General features: G+C 35.7%; 1 protein-coding gene across 4 annotated transcripts in view; it reads left to right on the top strand.

The window, feature by feature from the left end:
* RAB27B (RAB27B, member RAS oncogene family) overlaps nucleotides 1-19,093 on the top strand; it is a 130,396-nt gene that overhangs the window by 89,448 nt on the left and 21,855 nt on the right. Inside the window, exon 1 of one of the 4 annotated variants that reach the window (XM_074339946.1) lies at nucleotides 2,593-2,736. The exons of the other annotated variants lie outside the window; for them this stretch is intronic. Coding sequence (XP_074196047.1) covers nucleotides 2,681-2,736 — 56 coding nt within the window. The 5' untranslated portion in view covers nucleotides 2,593-2,680. Of the gene's footprint in view, nucleotides 1-2,592; nucleotides 2,737-19,093 lie in introns of those variants that run through there. 4 annotated transcript variants of the gene reach the window in all.

The following is a 19,093-nucleotide window of genomic DNA, read 5'->3' as shown; positions in this document are numbered from 1 at the left end:
TTGATTGGGAGAAAGTACAAAGTTTGAACCTGGGGAAGTCAGGCCTTGCCTTAACCTCAGCATCCCCTACTCTGGTTGCACTGGGTTTGCAGAGGATGATACCCTGCCTTACCACCACTCCCAGCCCAGCATCTGACATACATCCTGACAACTATTCAGGGAGCCTGAGGCTCTCTCCTCAATGGGAGGATAGCTTTTGTTCAACTGTTTTTAAAATTATTAATTTTAAAGATTCTTGAAATATCAGCTTTCAATTGTCATGTCCAACAGGTAACGCCCTTTCCTCCAACTCCCGACACCCTACAGCATACAGAAGGCAGAACACTTCTTTGGGAATGTTTAGACTGTGTAGACCAAAATAGATGTTACAGAATTCTTTGAAAAACCATTCACAGGGAAAAACTAGCTGTCTAACTTAGTCCTGTCTCTGATAAGCTATTAAAATATACTGGTTTGATAAGTTAAGTGACATTCTGCTTCTCCCTGGCAAATATTTACTCATACTTTTAAAATAAATTCACTAAAGGTAGACTCAAGTTAGAAACTTAACTAGTTAAAGTCTTTGTAATTTAGCAAAGACTCCTTTCCACCCATAGACCATCAGTCATGTATTGTATTAAGACCCCCCAACTCTGAAGGACAACTACCAAACCCCTAGATTATCCCATTTTGTACACTGTCCAAAAACACCTGAATAGAGGTCAGTCATATTACAATATCTTCCCTTCTAAAAAAAGAATTTAGCAGAGTTTTTCTATAAAGCAGACTCCCATTTTATTCTGAATATGTTTACATTTGTATAAATGTCAGTTATAAACTGACCTGTAACACAAGCACTGAATCATTTGAAGTATATCTGTATACGCACTTGAAAACAAAGTACTTACCAGTGTGTCATGTTTCACAGTTCAGTGACTGATGTTAGTACATAGAAGTGATTATTCACCGCTCTTTTTTTTTTTTGCACTGATTTCCATACTCAAATATAAATTTCCGACTTTGGGAATACATATTCTGAAAGACAGGGCGATATTGTTTTGTGTTTAAAAGCAACAGGCTATGGATTCTGATAGACCTGGATTCAAAACCTGTCAATCATTAGCTCTGTGATTCTGGACAAGTTAATGAACCTTTCTGTGTTTTAGTCTTTTCATTTGCAAAACCCACAACAATTTTTGTGAGAATTAAATGAATTAATGTGTGTAAAGTGCTTAGTATAACAGCAACTCAACAGGAGGTTGCTAATGTTAATTCCAGTTTTATAGTCCGGCAACTCAAGAAATGGTTATTAATATTCTACTTATATCTAGCTACACTGAAAAATCAGAGTATAATAGAATAAAGCATTTGATAAAGCAATAAATTCCTATCAATTTTGTTTTCTAAGTTTATTATATGTATTAGTCTTTGTCTCCCTATATTGAGTCTTCACTCCTATTAGAAATTATTAATTTATAATTTTTTGTAATTATATTTGTTTTAAAAATATGTAATCATTTATGTGGTTCAAAATTAAAAGGCATAAAAGTATACAGTGAAAAGTACCCTTCCTTTAATTTCCTCCTGTCTAGCTCCCCTCCCCAGAAGCAAATCTTCAAACTCTATTTTATGCTTATATAAATAAACAATTAGATACACATATTCTTTCCCCTCCTTTTCTTGCACAAAAGTTAGCATACTATCTAGGGTTGCCAAATGAAATACATGACATCTGGTTGAATGTACAATACTTGGGACTTACACGAAAATATTAGTGTTATATCTGAAAATCAAATTTAACTGAGTGTCCTGAATTTTATTTGCTTACTCTGGCATCCCTTAAATTACCATCTCATTGTTTGGCATCTTGTGTGTCTGCTTTTGGTTTTTGATTTTGTTTTTTAAATAGTAGAATCACCTAGGAGGGTTTTTAAACTCTCGTACCCAAGCCACACACTCCAGACCAATATCATCAGAGTGTCTAGGGGTTGTACTTGGGTGACCATCTTTTTTTTTCCCAGTGATTTTCTTTCAGTGATTTAACTAAGGAACAATTTACACATTAAATACCACACTTATTTTAAGTGTATAGTCCATTGCTCTTTGACAAATGCATACATCTGTTTTTCCTTAACAATATATTTTGACAATCACTGAAAACTCATTTTTTAAAGTGTAAACCCTTTAGAGCAAGCATTGTATTCTATGTTACTTTTCTTCGTAGGACTTGAGCACTCTATAAGTGTTTCAGATAAATACAGGTTGACTAGGAACAGAGTCCTTTATTGCCGTCACTATTTAGGTTCAGTGCACAAAATGAGAAATATTATTAACGAGTGTTTGCAATTGTAACACTAATTACAAAGAAATGCAAAGATTGCAAAGAAATTGTTGCCAACAGTGCTTTTTACCATGAGATCATCTCCACCTGCGCACTGTCTTCCCAGTGGCTACGTAGTAAGGCAGGTGCTTTACATATATTGTATGACTCCATTTACATAAGAGGGGTCTCTTATGTAAGTCCTTGAAGCCATGTAATTAGAGGAGCTGGGATTTCAACAATGTCTGACTACAAGTATTGCTAGGGTCACATCCCAATCTGAGCTAATTTTGAGATTCCACCTTTCTCAACAATATTCAGAAGCTCCTATTCTTAATTTGGAAAAAAGGATTCAGAATGGCTGTTTCTCTTTCTCAGTGAATGACTACCTCAGCTAAAATGCCTGCTAGAGAGAACCAACGAGAGACACCAAACAGGTAAAATTCCTCTGGGCACAAGTTCCTTTCATCACTGTAGGCCTTTATAAGATAGTTTTGGATTTTATATTTGTTTGTTCACCTGCCTTGGATCAACTGAGTGTGAAGGGCTTATGAAAACACTTGAACAGACATAATTAGCAGTTGTGATTTAAGGGGAAAGGAAGCAGTGTCTTTTGTCAATGAACCTTATCTTTCTTCTCAAATTGTGTGCATCTCTCCTATCCACGTCTTGATGTGTGACTACACAAGGAAGTTGAATTAAGACATTAGGGGTGGATATCTTGTCCCTGCACATGCCAAATGTTCTGTCTTTTTCCTTTGTGGACGGGTTTTATGAAATGCGTGACATACAGACAGACCACAAAACCATTCTGTTTCTGCAGCAGAGAACACAATGTGAGTATCTGTTTCAAGGTTATTTCCTGATAATGATATCTTCTAGTAACTCTGAGGCAGATTCATGAAGGAGAGAAGAAACTGAATTCTATTCCCAGCTTAGGGGCTTTCTTCTGTCTCCATATTTATTTACAACACTTGTAAAAATCTCTTGCAAATAGTTGATGTTCAGTAAATGTTTGTGAAACTGTCTTGACATTCTCTTTTAAAACTGAGGATAAACTGTGTTCTGAGTAGTTTGGCAAAGTGGGGATATCAGTGGGGCTGAATCTTGCAAACACACTTATCATGGAACTGGAGACCGTAAAGCTGCAGTAGGATCTTAAATTCTTTTAATTTTGACAATTTCAATTCACCAAGAAGCATCTTTAGAATATCTACTAAACCTGAAATCGTAACATTCAGCAAAAAGTGTATGAGAAAGAACTCTTTAAGGTCTAGTGAGTTTCAGAGAGAGCTTGAGCTTGATGGGGAGTATCAAAAAAAAAAAAAAGACATCCATGAAACCACAATTTAAGTGATTCCAGTAGTTTGGAGTTGGGTTTTGGCCCAGAATGCAAAGGATAATGCTGTGATAGCAGCAAAGAAAGTATAGTTTTCTCTAAAGACTATGAAAGAAGAGAAAAATGGAAACCAGGTCAACTTCTTAATGTTTTATTAATTTTCTTAGTGTTTTGCGAATTGGAGTGGAGTTTCTTGATTCTGTCTTTTTCAGAAGTATCACAATCATTTGTGCTTTACCTACAGTAGGCTCTCTTCATGTGTATTACTGTTAGTACACCTTTTGGTTGAAGGGCTAGCCTTTATAAGCTCACAATGATATATTGTTCTTGTCAGGAGTTCATAAAATTCCCCTTTATCCAGCCCCGGCCTTTCATTATCTCACTTCTAATGTTTTCGCCTCACTTCATCCTCTTTCTTCAGACCACTTTCATTTGAAGTTTTTGGTAGCTTTTTGTCTGTGTCTTCATTTACATCTGGAACCCAGTAATGCAAGTATGTCTTTGTAAATTCTAACTGAACAATTTGACTTTTCCCCTTTATTCCTCACCGTTTACTTCATCTTGTTCCAACACATAGTTGTAGATTTAGTGGAATAGCAAATATGCAGATTATTATATATTCAATTAAATGCCACTATTAAAGGGCAGACTGATTTTTCCAACTTAATTATTTACAATAGCTTTTAGAATCTGAAGAGCTCAACAAATGTGGGCTGAGACCAGTCACAGTACAGATATTTAGAATGTGTTATGACATCTTTAGGGCCAGCTAGGAACAAAATTGCAAGGGACAAGCTAGGGGCATGATTTTGGATACCCTCCACCATTTTTTAGTGTCTTTCCATCTGCCCATTGATTTTATCCTACTAAGTTTCTTGTATATTTTCTCTTTCAGGAATTTCATTAATACACATATGCCCTGTTCTAGTCTTTGCCTCTTTTTCATAACCCATTCAACAAAATATGTTGTCTGTTTCTACCCAGTACTTTGCTAATGAAAATTTGCCTTGGAACACTTAGTTTAGATGACTGTGGGAAGTTATGAGCTTGATTAGTTAATCTAATCAACACCAATGAGTGAACTAGTTAATATATCATCTCCTTGGTGACTTCTTGCCCTAATACAGTGAATATTACTTCTTTTCACTAGACCCATTAGGAATGTCTATGTCATGAGGATTTTATGAGGAGTTCAGACATTTGGGCTGAGTAGATAGATGCTGGAATTCAAGAAAATCTCCCAACGTATCTCAAAATAGCTGTCCACAGAAGCCACGTTAGAGGACAATTATGGGGGGAAAAAAATATGGGAAAACACAAGAGATTTTCTAGAACTTTGCCTTTGGATCACATAGGGGCAGATCAATCTTAACCTTTATTTTAAAAATATGTGGAGGTGGAATAATAAAGATGGTAAATTAAGTAAAACCTTTTTTAATCCTCCATAAGATCTCTGTAATATAGGTTTTGAGAATTCAATTTAGCCGAAATTTGTCGGCAGGCAGCTCTTCCTCCAGAGTCTAATCCCATACGAGATCCTCTGTCCAGGAATCAAGTCCTAAGTAAAAACAGTGGTTCCACAGCAAACGTCATCCTTCGATTTACATAGAATGTGAATTATTTGCATCCTATGGTGATAATGTTTTCTGAAATGTTCCTGAAACACTAGCCATTTTTATACATTTAAAACCATAATTCTTGCTTTTACTAGATGTACAGATTATTTTTATCATGTATCCTCCAAAGTTGATATCCAAGATAATATGTTGCTCCTTTAAGAACTTTGCATATGAGATCATAGAAATAAGGGTGTGAGCCGATAATTCTCTTGCATGAGATTCTGCAATATTGCAAGTCATAATGAAACAGAAGACAGTTATCAGCTGGGGAAAAGGGCTATGCAAAAATTAAAATAGGGTGATGCCATAAAAATGAACAGAAGCCTTTTTTAGATTCATGGACCCTACAAGATCTCTTTGATAAAGAAACATTTAAACTCAGAACTGATAGTAAGGAGACTCAGAAATGATAGTAAGACGATGGCTTGTCAAAATAGGGGAGGAGGAAAGCTGATAGGCAGAAGGAACAGGTAATTAATTCAAAGGCCCCAAGACAGGATGAAATGTAGCTCCTTCAAGGAACAGAGAATTAGTGGAGAACCGTTAGCCGGGTCATACAGCACTTTGTAAGGCAGAAGAAGGACTTTGGGTTTTATTTTCAGTTTGGTGGGATGCCATTGGAAAGCATTAAGCTGAACAGTGACCCGGTCTGCCTTACAGTTTTAAAAGCTAACTCTGAAGATAAAAGATAAGTTGGAGACATGAAGACAAAGTTAGGATGCTCTTAAGAATTGCAGTGGCCACACAGTTTGTTCAAATTACAACCCTTCTGAGAGTGAAAGGAGATGCTATTAACAGAATAGAAGGTGAAAACTGGGTCTGTGGTGAGCATACCAGGGCATGTGGTTGTTTCAGCTATTACAATGGTCTTGGTAGAGTAGTGGAATCTTTTAGGCCACTTTATTGTTCTCAGTATAGAGTATGTGCCCAATAAATGTGTGTTGGGTGAGTGAGAGTGAATGAGTTAATGAATGAATCTGCAGGATGTCAGTATCCTTGCTTTTTAAATGGAGCTGTGCTGCAAGTATATTTTTGAAGTCTAATTTTGATTATAAAACCTATACTCTTTAACTTCTTATCTACTACTTAATTATTGTTCCTTTTCAATATTTCTAAACATGTATTTCCATTTCCTTCCTTCAAATCCTCCTCTTTCCTGGGTTTAGTGTTCTCCATACAGAGATTCTGTAAATGTGTTGGCTGTACTAGTTTTTATCAAAGGCAAGAATGGGAGAGATCGTTGACAGTGTAGAGTCCCCAGGCAACTTTTTGATCTTTCCTTTGAAGTGCCCTGTGCCACATTTAAAGCCCAACTTCATAAGGCTTCCACCTGGGCAATCTGTCAGGGTTCGTTTAATAAGGCTGATGATAGTCTGTTGTGCCCGAATGTACCACTCATTTCTTACACAAAGAACTCCCTCTTCTATCCTCTTCTGTGCATCCAGGAAATTAGTACCACCTTACTCCAGGTAAAGAGACCTAGGAATCATTTCCATAGTACCCAACCACATTCGTGACAGGTAGAGTAGCTTTTGCATGTTGGATAACTTGAACCAAATTCTCAACAAAAAAGATGACCTCACTCTCCTACTTTGAATTGTGGGCATAGAAAAATTCAAATGTGTGTATTTTATAAAATTTGTATTGTAAATTGTATATGTTTCTGGCTTGCTCCATAAACATTCAAGCAGACTTATGGAATGACAAGATCGGTTTAAACAGAAGATTGACTTTTTGGGAGTGGATGCATAGGCCTAAAGTCCTTTCCATGCTAGATGTACCTGTGTGCATACGTGCATGTGTGCGTATGCATGAGTGTGTGCCTGTGTGCATGTATGCATATGTGCCCATTACGACCCTGCCAGTTCTTGCAATTAATCCCTGATGTAACCCAGTTAGTGCTATATAAATATGTTGGGGGGAAAATGTTCCAGCTTGCATTCTAAAACTCATTCTTCATATTTTATCCTACTTATTTGTATTGCTTAAGAAAATGTAAACCTATCCACCATGAGATGTAGTATATCATTTGCTGACATTTGTAACATTATTCAATTATTTAACAAGGAAACCTTACCATAGTAGAACTTATAGGACTAGTTTCTGTTTTAGGTCCTAGGGAAAGCCATCTCTTCCAGAAGTTGGAAGATTTTCAGGTGTATAATATCCTAGTCCTACCTTCTGTTTAACTAGGGGAAATAAAATGAACTTAATATTAGCCTGTGTTTGTCATTGTATAAATATGAACTAGAAGATTAGTTGCTGAGTAATATTATCCCAGAAGGGCAGAGCCAACTTTATTCTAAAATGTAAACCCCCTAATGGTCACATACAATGCTATTTAACAGAAATATATAGACAGAACAAATGTGAAACTTCTCTATTTTGTTGTCCCTGTAACTAGAATTTATACTCTTGAAATTTAATATACAAGCACTTAGCTTTCATAATTTTGCCTCTCATTGTAATAATACCTACTAAGATGGGCTCAGATTTCAGCAGGAAAACCTTTAGTTTAGCTAGAAGGAATCCTTCACTTGCAGTTAAGGTCCCTGGAACCTCAGGATACAAGACACTGAAAAACATATTTGGATTTTCTTTTTTAAAAATTGTGAGATATGATATAGAACACTCTTTGATGTTGGGGAAGCAGATTGATTCTCAAGAGTTTCTTTGGGACACAGGCTTTAATAAACTGGAAAAGTGTCCAATACAGCAAATGCATTCTTTGTGGACAGATACTTTATTGTGATTTATTTTTCTTGCTAAAATGTTAGTATTTACATTTCAATATTTTGACTTAACATAGTAAATCATGACATCTGTACTTTTTATTCAAAACAACCAGAAAGTAAAATGTGAATCTTTAATGGAAAATGTAATCACATTTCTCCTTGGGCAAGAGTGGACTTTGGCCAGGTGGTTTTGAGGAGATGAGATCCAGTGTAGCCCAGTTTCTGTACTTGCAGCATGCCACAAGCTTTGCTCTCATTTTAGGTCAACTCTGAAAAACACAGGCAAAGATAATTTCGTAAGAACTGTTTTATAGCAAATCTTAGTTTATAAAAACTCCAACTCTTGGTATTTATTTCTTTGCTGAAATCATGACTTTTTCAATGAGAACAGCCACTGTGGATTGGAGCAGTCGAGAGTATTATGTTTCCACATAAAAGTCCCTTTTTCAGTTTAAGGAAAAGTTGGACAAAAGCATAACGTATAATTCTGCATAGTAATCTTATTTAAGTGTAATTTTAGCAAAGCACACACACTTTTGAATGTTTCATGGCTTTTCTCAGCCCCAAATTGTTATTAACCAAAAAATGTTCACCAACTCTAAAGTTAACGAATATCATAGAATGGAGAACCGCACTGCCCTGCCAGGATTCTCCGTTATCAGAACCTTCACAGGCTCCTCGTGAGGCACTAATAAGATGACTTCTGTGCTATTCTGATTAGATTTGAAAATGTACCAAACAGCAGGGGAGGGTAGGCATAGCTGTAAATGTCTTTGTGCTAATGATGACTTTTCTCACCAGTAACAGCTGGGGGTGAAAGTTGTCAAAGACAAAATTATAAATGTTTTATATTGGAAAATGCTAGGTGAGTTTAAGACATGGTCAATTTATTAGGTCACTGCCAAGAAGTAAACAATAGACTCATTAAAGCTGTAATTAGTCATTGTTGACATATTTTATTTTTTAATCAGAACTCCAGCAGGGGATAAAGTAGCCGAAATAATCTAGTGCTTTGTTAAGTAGAAGTAAAACCAGTTTTTAAAAATGTAGCTATGCCTTTTCCTTGAGATTTCAATACTACCTTTGTTCTGAAAAACTTGGTGACTTCATTTTAGGCTATAAAGTAACCTGTGTTAATTGATTAATTACTTTGTGTTTTTGTTACATTGTATCATTAGTCAAAAAAAAATTTTTTTTAATGATTCCCTTTTTCCTGGCAAGTCAAGAGTGGAGAGGGAATGAGAGGGAATTCATGGTGGTTGAATGCACTGAGCTAAGTATTGTACATATGTACAACTGCACATAAAGAAGCTAAGAATCAAGGGTTAAGTAATTTGTCCATGGCCACATGGTGGGTAAATGGATAAAATTAAACTTCTAAACCTAGGGCTATGGGTTCCAACAGCTACCTCTTAATATGACACCACAGTCAATAGTTGACGCTGCAGATCCCATCTCATCAGCTGAACCCCCCGTGCCCACCAGTGCTGCTTCTGCTTCCGTCTGAGCCCAGTTTCCTGTAGCCAGTGACAGCGGGTATACATTCTACCTGCAGAACGAGTGAGTTCTGCTCATCCCAATCCCCCCTTTTCCTTTTCCCCATGAAGCGCCAGTTCTCACCTCACCTCCTCCATGAAGCTTTCCTGATTACTTCTGCTCCCATTTGCTCATCTTGTACGAGTTTTTCCTTCTCTGAACAGACTTAGATTTTCTGGTGGAGAGCTCATTTTAAGTAACCAATCAGATGAAGGGGCTTAACATTTATTTATTTTCTCCCCAACCACCTAAGGATTAAGAAACATGTGTAATAGCCTTCTTTATATTTCATTCAGCCTCATATCATACATATTGCAAAAATAAAATTCCAATTTAGAAATTTCAATTAACATAAGCATCTATATAATGTGGAGTCTTTGTGAGACAAGTAAGCACTTCCTTTGGACGAACTCCATTCTTTGTAGATATAACCTGTCTTTTGCAGCATTTATTAAATTTGTTAAACTGATAAAATCCTTCTTATTAAAGATTACCTAAAACAATGGTCAGCCAACATTCTTTTCCTAAAGACATCTTGGATTTTTTTTTTAATCTTTTTTATTCTTGGAATTACATGGCTCTAGGTAACATGAGTCACCTAGAATTATGTTTACGTGAGAAAATTGTAATCATATGGCGCTCATCTTATTTTCATAGATGTGGGCCTATGAACCCCTCGCTGTCATCTAGTTTGGCTTCTTTAACATCTCAGACAGGCAGACTTCGTGGGCAGATACTTTTATTAGGATGCCCCTTCTCAGATAATGAAGCAAATCAGTAGAAGTTGGCATGACTTCCTCTCAGCAGCAACCAGCTGGAACATGAGCCCAATTTGCAAGATTATTAGGCCAACGTATGAAAACAGTAAAACATCCTTTAAACAAGCATCTTTTTAACTTAAAATCATGTCTTTTTTTTTCTACGTGAAAACATTGTTAAAGAGTATAAGCTTCTGTTGAGATACATATATATATATGTTTGTATGTATGTATGTATGTATATATATATATATATATATATATATATATATATATATATTCAATGTCCTTGCATATATCACATAACTCTACAGAGAAAAGAAATGGATTGGCATCGGAGGATGGCATACCCTTATCATTCTGGGGAAAGGAAGTGTCCTGGGACTGGTGCTGGTTGGCCCATTGAGGCAGGTGCGTATGGTGGGAAAGGAACCATCTTCCCAACCAACCACTCTCTTAGAAAAAGATATGTCTTCATGAATGTGGTCCACTCCTCTCTCCTATTAGCTATGGTGTGAGATGGAGGTTACCTCCAGCTATTCAGAGTAAAAGTCATTCATTGGTAGTGAAGAGTCTCTGGGCTAAGGGGCAGGCTAGTCGTTCTCAAACTCGGTGGCATATTGGAAGCCTCTGGAGAGCGTCAAAAAATACGAATGCTTTTGTCTCACCAACAGGATTCAGATTCACATGGTTGCGATGTGGCCGAGGCATCAGAGGGTTTTAAAAACAGCCAAGTTTGAGAACCGCTAAATTGGGAAAACCCATTTTCTGTTCTTATGGATTGATTTCAGGAAGGTGTTGGACTATTTGCACACACTTCCTAATCTGCAGCTATGCAAAGAGGCCAACACCGGGCTGGAAAATCTTGTGATGCGATCAATCTTTCAATATAAGGCTTTGCAAAATTTCAAGGAATTTACGTTTCTTTTTCTTGCTCCTTAGCTGAAGTCCTGTCTAAACGGAACTAGGAAAGCGTTTTCAAAAAAGTATGACTCCCTTATAAAAAAGTAAGCCATGCAGCTTACTTATAAAAACATGTAGAAAAGCTTATTGGATCAAATGCTAAATCTTTCAAAAAAATCTTGCAGCTTAATTTATTTAATCCAAACATTCACGCAACATCTTCAGTGCATGCAGTGTATGAGTGTAGAGTGAGTCAAATAATGTTTCGGGAGCTCCTAATTGTCAGGGAGATACATTTTAGAATATGTGAGGGAACAAAATTATATGTAGCTGGGAAAGTGTATTAAGGGCATTGTAATAACAGGTTTCAGCAGAAGAAGGAATCCACTAGCTGTGTGCCAAGCGTCACTGATGGAAATCAGCAAGAGGAAATTGCTCTCAACTGTAACAGGATTAGATTAGATAAACTGACTCCTGTCTTGACCCATGGATTTTTCTACACTAGAAAGAGTTGCTGGGGGTGGCTACAGAGTCTCAACCTTCTGGAAGATGGGCCTCAAGGTAAAGGATGATGCAGGACAAAAAATGGTTCCCAAATGTGGCTGTTTTTCTGTCATAGCTCAGTGAGATATTTAAACTCCAAGTTCCAGGACCTGTCTGTAGACATTCTGACTCGGCTCTCTGAGTCAGAATTTGTATTTGTAACAAATACACATGTTAGGGTCTCTCAAATTTTAGGAGAGGCCCTAACGTGTATTTGTTAACCCCCCAAGGAATATTGATGAACCAGAGTTGGGTCCCACGGGATTATATATGCACTCAAGTGTCACTCCAGTGTTATTTCACAGGGTCCTGATTAATCAATCTGCCCTGATGTTTCCGAACGATTTCCAATCACGCAGTCCTGGTTTGTGACCACATTTGCTCAGTCGAGTGGCTCTCAGGAACTTGTCAAATAATAAATATTTTTACACATAGGAAATAATTGTATTTGTGGTAATTAGGCTCATAGAGTGTATTCTACAGGCCCTTTCCATTGGTTTCAGAAGGGTGTTAGTCTTTGCATAAACAAGAAGACACTACTAGTAAGTGGCTTCATTGTAAACAAATATTATTAACATCTAGCTAGTGGAGCTAGGCCAAATCAATTATTTTGAAAATAAAATATATAATAATTCCCACATTGTTGGGCTTTAAACATAATGTTTATCGAGAGATAATTCATACACTATAAAATCCACCCTTTTAAAGTACATAATTCATTGTTTTTTAGTATATTCACAAATATGTACCACCATTACTATCTAAATCCAGAACATTTTCATCATCCTTCACCCCCCAAAAAAACCTCATACCCATTAGCAGTTACTCCCCATTCCTCCTCTCCGCACCCTCTAGCAAACACGAATTTATAGTCTTTCTTTATGGGTTTCCCTATTCTGAATATTTCATATAAATGAAATCATAAAATATGCAGCCTTTTGCTCCTGGCTTCTTTCACTTAGCATATTGTTTGCAAGGTTCATATTGTAGCGTGTATTTGTACTCCATGCTTTGTTATGGCTGAGTAATATTCCATTGTATGCATCTGCTATATTTTGTTTATATATTCATCCGTTAATAACTATTTGAGCTATTTCGAGTTTGGGGCTCTTATGAACATTTGTCTGCAAGTTTTTGTGTGGATGTATGTTTTCATTTCTTTTGTATATCGACGGAGGAGTAGAATTGCTGGGTCTTAGGCTCACTCTATGTTTATCTTTTCGAGGAAGTGCCAAACTGTTTTCCAAAATGGCTGCACCATTTTTCATTTCCACCAGTGAGACAGGAGGGCTCCATTTCTCCACATCACCACCAGCACTTGTTATTGTTCATATTTTTATTATAGCCATCCTAGTGGGTGGAAAGTAGTATGTCACTGTGGTTTTGACTTGTACTTTTCTAATGACTAACGCTGTGTTAGAATTCTTTTACGTGCTTATTGACCATTCGTATATCATCATTGGAGAAATATATCTATTCAAACCCTTTGTCCATTTTTTAATTTGCTTATCTTTTTATTACTGAGCTATAAGAATTCTTTATATAGTAGTCTAGATTGAAGTCCATTATCAGATACATGATTTGCAAATAGTTTTGCCCGATCTGGGGGTTGTATTTTTATGCATTTCAAAAGTTTTTAATTGTGATGAAATGTATCTATTTTTTCTTTTGTCACTAGTTCTTTTGGTGTTATATCTAAGAAATTATGCCCAATCTAAGGTTATGAATATTTATTCCTATGTTTTTTTTCTAAGTGTTTCATAGTTTTAGTGCTTACATTTAGGTCTATGAGCCATTTTCTGTTAATTTCTGTATATGATATAAGGCAGCAGTCCAAACTGATTCTTTTGAATGTGGCTATGCAGTTGCCACAGCACCATTTGTTGAAAAGACTATTCTTTCCTTCATTGAATTGCCTTGGTACCTTTGTCATGACTGACTGAAATGGAAGGGTTTATTTCTGGACTCTCAATTTTATTCCATTATCTACGTGGCTATCATTAGGCTAATGCCACACTGTACTAATTACTGTAGCTATAGTAAGTTTTGAAATTGAGAAGTACGAGTCCTTCAACTTTGTTCTTTTTCTGTCAGGATTGTTTTGGCTATTCTATGTCCCTTGCATTGACATATGAATTTTAGGATCAGGTTATAGTTTCTGCCCAAAGGCAGCTAGAGTTTGATAGAGATTCTGTTGAACCTTTAGTGTTGTTAGGTTGTTTTAAAGATTAAATGTGTTAGTCCTTAGTACTTAGTGCTTTGAACAGTCACTGATATAGAATAAAGCAATATAACTGTTGTTAGATACCATTCTGTTATTACTTGAGTTTTCTTAAATATCCCTTTCTAATAGTTTGATGCTATTGCAGTTTTAACTGTAGTTGTCTTGTGTGTGGCATTTTTCTCTGCACAGTCACAGATTGCTTTCTTTGGTAAAAATTATATTTCTATGAAAATTCTGTTTATAGATATGTTCTATTAGCACTGCCTGAGTGTAATTCTTACCTCACTGAAGAAGTAATCATAAATTCCTTTGTAGTAACATTGTAAAGAAGTATCTATGAAGTTTCTAACTACTGTTTCTGAATTTCATGAAGTCTTTAACTTACGAGTACTATCTAAAGATGCTCTATTCCAAGCCATAAAAGAGTTATTCTCCCATTGGCCATCCGCTTAATACACTGTAAATTGGGCTAGAAGCCAACATTTCCCCCTTAAATCATCAGTGTGAGCTGAAGGCTGATGTGTACATTTAAAATGAAAGTTCTTTGATTCGCTTGCTCATTGATCACAGAGACATGTTAGCATCCACTGAGCTTCTTTTGGAGATTTTGGAGGGATATGCCAAAACCATGCCGTAGAGTTGAGTAAGTTAGTGTGAAATGCTTGAAGTCTTTTTTGCAGGGGATATAGAAATACTGCAGTGGAATATACAACAAACTGTTCAGCTACAAGCCGGTTCACCGAAGACTCTCTTAGATGGATATCAGGATAACTAAGCAATCTTTAATGTGGTAATTGTGTGGCTCGCCTTCAAACCTGGAATTTATGAGTTGAAGTAAATTACATAGGTGATCTGATATGAATAGGTATCCTTTCCATGGCACTCTCTTAGCTATAACCATGTCTATTATTTAATTTTTTAAAACATTTAATAATAAAAGTGTGAAGTAGGATTCTCAACATCCTAGCATTTTGTGTCAGTAAGGGTTTTAGCAAATAAAACAGAATCACGATAGTGATGCAGAATATAAGACTTATTAATCAGATAGAATTTTATGCAATTGTGGGAGCTGGCTACGCAGTCTATGTATGCCTGTTACTTTTCTATTTTGTATTGTACCTGAAGGCAGCAGAACCAGAGTCAGGAAAGAAAGATGGACACAAAGTGGGTGAGAGCGAGGTCAACTAGGAATCCATGAGTACAAACTGAAATCCAGGAGGGTGCCTGGAGCTTGCCTAGCGCTCTTACCACCTCTGACCTCAATGGTACAGATGACCTGTCAGAGGGGCTGTGCCTTCACCGTGGAGTTACACACACCCAGCCTAGGATTCAGAGAAGCTAACAGGGAGGTCATATGGGAGCTAGAGGAGCTGCACATCTAGAGTTTTTCCTGTGCCAACAAGGTGAGCTGACAGATCCGTGACAATGTATCTGAGCTTCAAGTCTTATGCCCACACCGTGAACCTGGATATGCTTTGGGATTGCACATATTCAAGTTTCCAAGAAGGCTGTGAAATTCTCTCTTTTTTAAAGAGGCATTTCACTTTATAAGCATTTAGGAATATTCCTCAATTATCTTTATAAGCACAAGCCCTCAGAGAGGTTTCTCTGAATCTGAAATAGCGATTTTCGTTTATTTCTACTGACCATTTACTCATGTGACACCAAAAGCCTGCATTGCTTTAACTAACCCTGAGATTTGGGTCATGTCTGCTGAACAGCATTTTTAAGCACACATCAATTATGCTTTTGCTTTCTATCCAGGGATACAGTGTGAGCTTTATGGATAATGCTAAGTCATTGCTTTCATGTCCTTCTCAGAAAGATTCCATTTGAATATCTGTCAGTGCTGTGCTACAACTGTGGACAAAATAGTTTTGTGTGTAGCTGGCTCCTGCTGAGTTGTAATGATCCAAAAGTAGGGAAACACATGAAAAGCATTGATCTGAATGGGTTGATATTAGCAAACAGAATAATTTAAAAGCTCTTTCAACTCAGGTAAAAATGTCTTAGGTCAGGGAGCAGCCCTATCCTACCACTGATTGTGTGAATTGCTGGTGTGCTGCAGGGTTTTCAGTAAGACTACTCCTTGAGAAAATGTGGGTGTCAGCAACTTCAAGACCAGCATTCCAAGGTATTCTAGAACTTGACTCCATGGTACCAAGTCCCTGATGGGTATATAGAAACTGTAGTGTTTCTTTATACACTTCTAGAGAAGTGTAAGAACTCATGAACAAGGAAATTGTGGATATGATTGAATTTAGAAGATAAACAGTAGGGATAGAGAGGACATTCTAAGGGGAAAATTAATAATAGTATAAAATAGGATTACTGGACTATGAACTATAGTATGAAAATTAAATTCTTCAGTTAATAAGATTGGTAGTTTCATTGGTTTTAAAAAAGCCTTCCACAAATAAGTAAAAATATGTAGAATTAGCAACGTCAAGTGGAAAAACAAGTATCAAAACAAAGGGAATTTAAAAAAGTACATGACAGTAGTTTGTACCATTCCATACAGTACATTTGAATTCCTTGCTGAAATGATTAATGCTCTACAAAATTACAAGTTTGCAAAATTGATCCTAGTGGAGACAGGATAAAATGGACAAATGACCAAAGAAGAAATAGGGAAGGTAAATTAATAACCACCTGCACACAAAATCACCAGGGCAGAATGTTTTCACATGAAAATTCCTTCAAACATTTAAAGATAAGATCATCTTGATAATACTTAAATGACTTCAGAGCACAGAAAAAGGAGAAAAACTTTCATATTCTTTTAATAAAGTGAACATAGTGTGAAGCTCAAAACCAAAGATTGTTTTGAAAACAAGACAAATCTTTCTAATACTGATGAATAAAACATAAGAGACAGCACCCAACAGCACATTAAAAGATAATACATCATCAAGTGAAATTTATTTCATAAATGGAAAGATATTGCTATTTTAGCAAATCTATTAATAAAATCAAGCTAAGAAGAGAAGTCAATAGAAGAAAGCATATTTGACAAATTCAGTATCCACTCATGTTAAAGGTAGCCAGCATCTTGCTTGGTGGGAGAACACTAGAGAATTTCCTACTAAAATTAGGAACAAGGATACACATTATCTCTACGGTTCTTTAGCTTGAAGTAGAGATATTAGACAGTGAAAGTAGACAAGGGAAAATAAATAGAAACGTAAGAATTTGAAAGGAAGAATTAAAACCATACCTATTAATAAACAACATGATTGTACATCCAGAAACTTTAAAATGATGAATTGAAAAACCACTATAATAAGAAAATTTAACAGTGTTGGGTAATGAAACCAATACACAAAAGTCAATAACCTTCATATAAACAATAAACAAAAGCAAGAAGATGGACAGGTTCCAAGTTATAAAAACAAATAAAGAAAATAAAAAATGTAGATGCAAACTTAATAAAAATATCCAAAATCTATATGGGGAAAACCATAAAGTAATTCTGCAAGTCACAATAGATGATGTGCCCACATGGAAGATATGTGTTTTGGATAGAAAAAAACAAACAATATCATAAAAATGTTAAGAAAATAAAAACAATGAGGAGGGGATAACCCTTTCAAATATTAAATAGTTTATGAATAATCATATTTAAAATGGTGCCGCATAAAAAGACAATCAGACCAGTGGAACAGAAGAGAAAAATCCAGAAATAGATTCAATTCTACATATAATTTTACTTGATGATACAGGTGGCATCTCAAATCAGCAATGAAAAGATGAATTTGTATGTAAGTTGTATTGGGACAGATATAAAAAGATAACTTTAAATCAATTATTCATAACATGCATTATGATAAATTCCAGATGTGTGAAATATTTAAATGTAAAATTGAAAGCATATGAGGACCAGAAGAACACATGAATGAATTTCTCTGTAACCTGCGGTGGGAAAACCTCCCTTAACTGTGACTCAGAATTTGTTTCTCGTCTCCACAAACAACATTAACATCCATAAAAGCCCTTTGGGTGGCATAAACACCACATGCTAGATAAAGAGACAAAGGGGAAAAAGTATCTGCAACTGAAATAACAAAGTTTTAATATCCCTAATATATAAAGAACTTCTAAAAATTAGAAGAGGTAAGCCATGTTTTTAAATGGACAAGAGACATGAGCCTTGCATTCACAGAAAAAGAAACACAAATAACCCTTAAACAGGTTAAAAGTTGCTTGATCTTGATCAGTGTAAGAGAAATACAGACTAAAACAGTATTAATATATTATTTCTGACCTATCAAATACCTCGAAAGCTAAATGTTTGACATCCTTCTCTCTAGATAGGCACGATGTCAATAGGTCTAAGTTTAGACATCTTTAGAGATATGTACTGAATTATTTATGAAAAAAATGTTATGATGCCTAGATTTTGCTTCAAAATAATCTGTTAGGGGAGAGTTTGGGGTACACGAAACAATATTGACCATATATTGGTAATTTAGAAGCTGGGTGATCAGTTTATGGGGGTACACTAATATTCCCTCAAGTTTTGTATATGTTTGAAATTTCTTGCAATAAAAAGAAAGAAAAAAAATAGGAAGTTCATATAGTTTCAAAAGATAACAAAAAGTAAGCTAAAAGGAAAAAAATGTTACCTTTGAGAAAAATTTTTCTGAGAAATAAACATAGTCACTTGCTTAGAAGTGAGTTTCATATGTGAAAATAATGATATCTCGATGGAGACAAATCAATTTAAAGCTCAGTTGTGTTAGAATTTTTATTCTTTATTTTCAAGATAAGTAAGCTGAAATTCAGAGCTCAATAAATTTGTGATTTCTCTCTATTTTATTAGATCCCTTGATCACAGAATGAAACAAAAGGCACACTTCTATTTTTTAAAATACATTTGATTGCTTCAGTAGACACATTGACCATTGTCAGCGTAAGTAAAAGTTGTGCAATTAAGCTGATGTTGATTTATATTTCCAGTTTGGTTTGAATCTTCCATATGTCTACATCCATTAATCCTAAGTAGCCTTTAAGAAGAATCGAAATAAAAATGATCTTCAATAAACCTTCCTGACAGAACAAAATGCTATAAAATACACTAAAAAATTATTTTAATAAATGGCCTCTCCCTCCATAAAATGGTTTTTGTTCTACTGAT

The sequence above is a fragment of the Rhinolophus sinicus genome, linkage group LG09, assembly GCF_036562045.2.
Source record: "Rhinolophus sinicus isolate RSC01 linkage group LG09, ASM3656204v1, whole genome shotgun sequence".
Taxonomy (NCBI): domain Eukaryota; kingdom Metazoa; phylum Chordata; class Mammalia; order Chiroptera; family Rhinolophidae; genus Rhinolophus; species Rhinolophus sinicus.
This window is presented reverse-complemented; position numbering and strand designations above follow the sequence as displayed.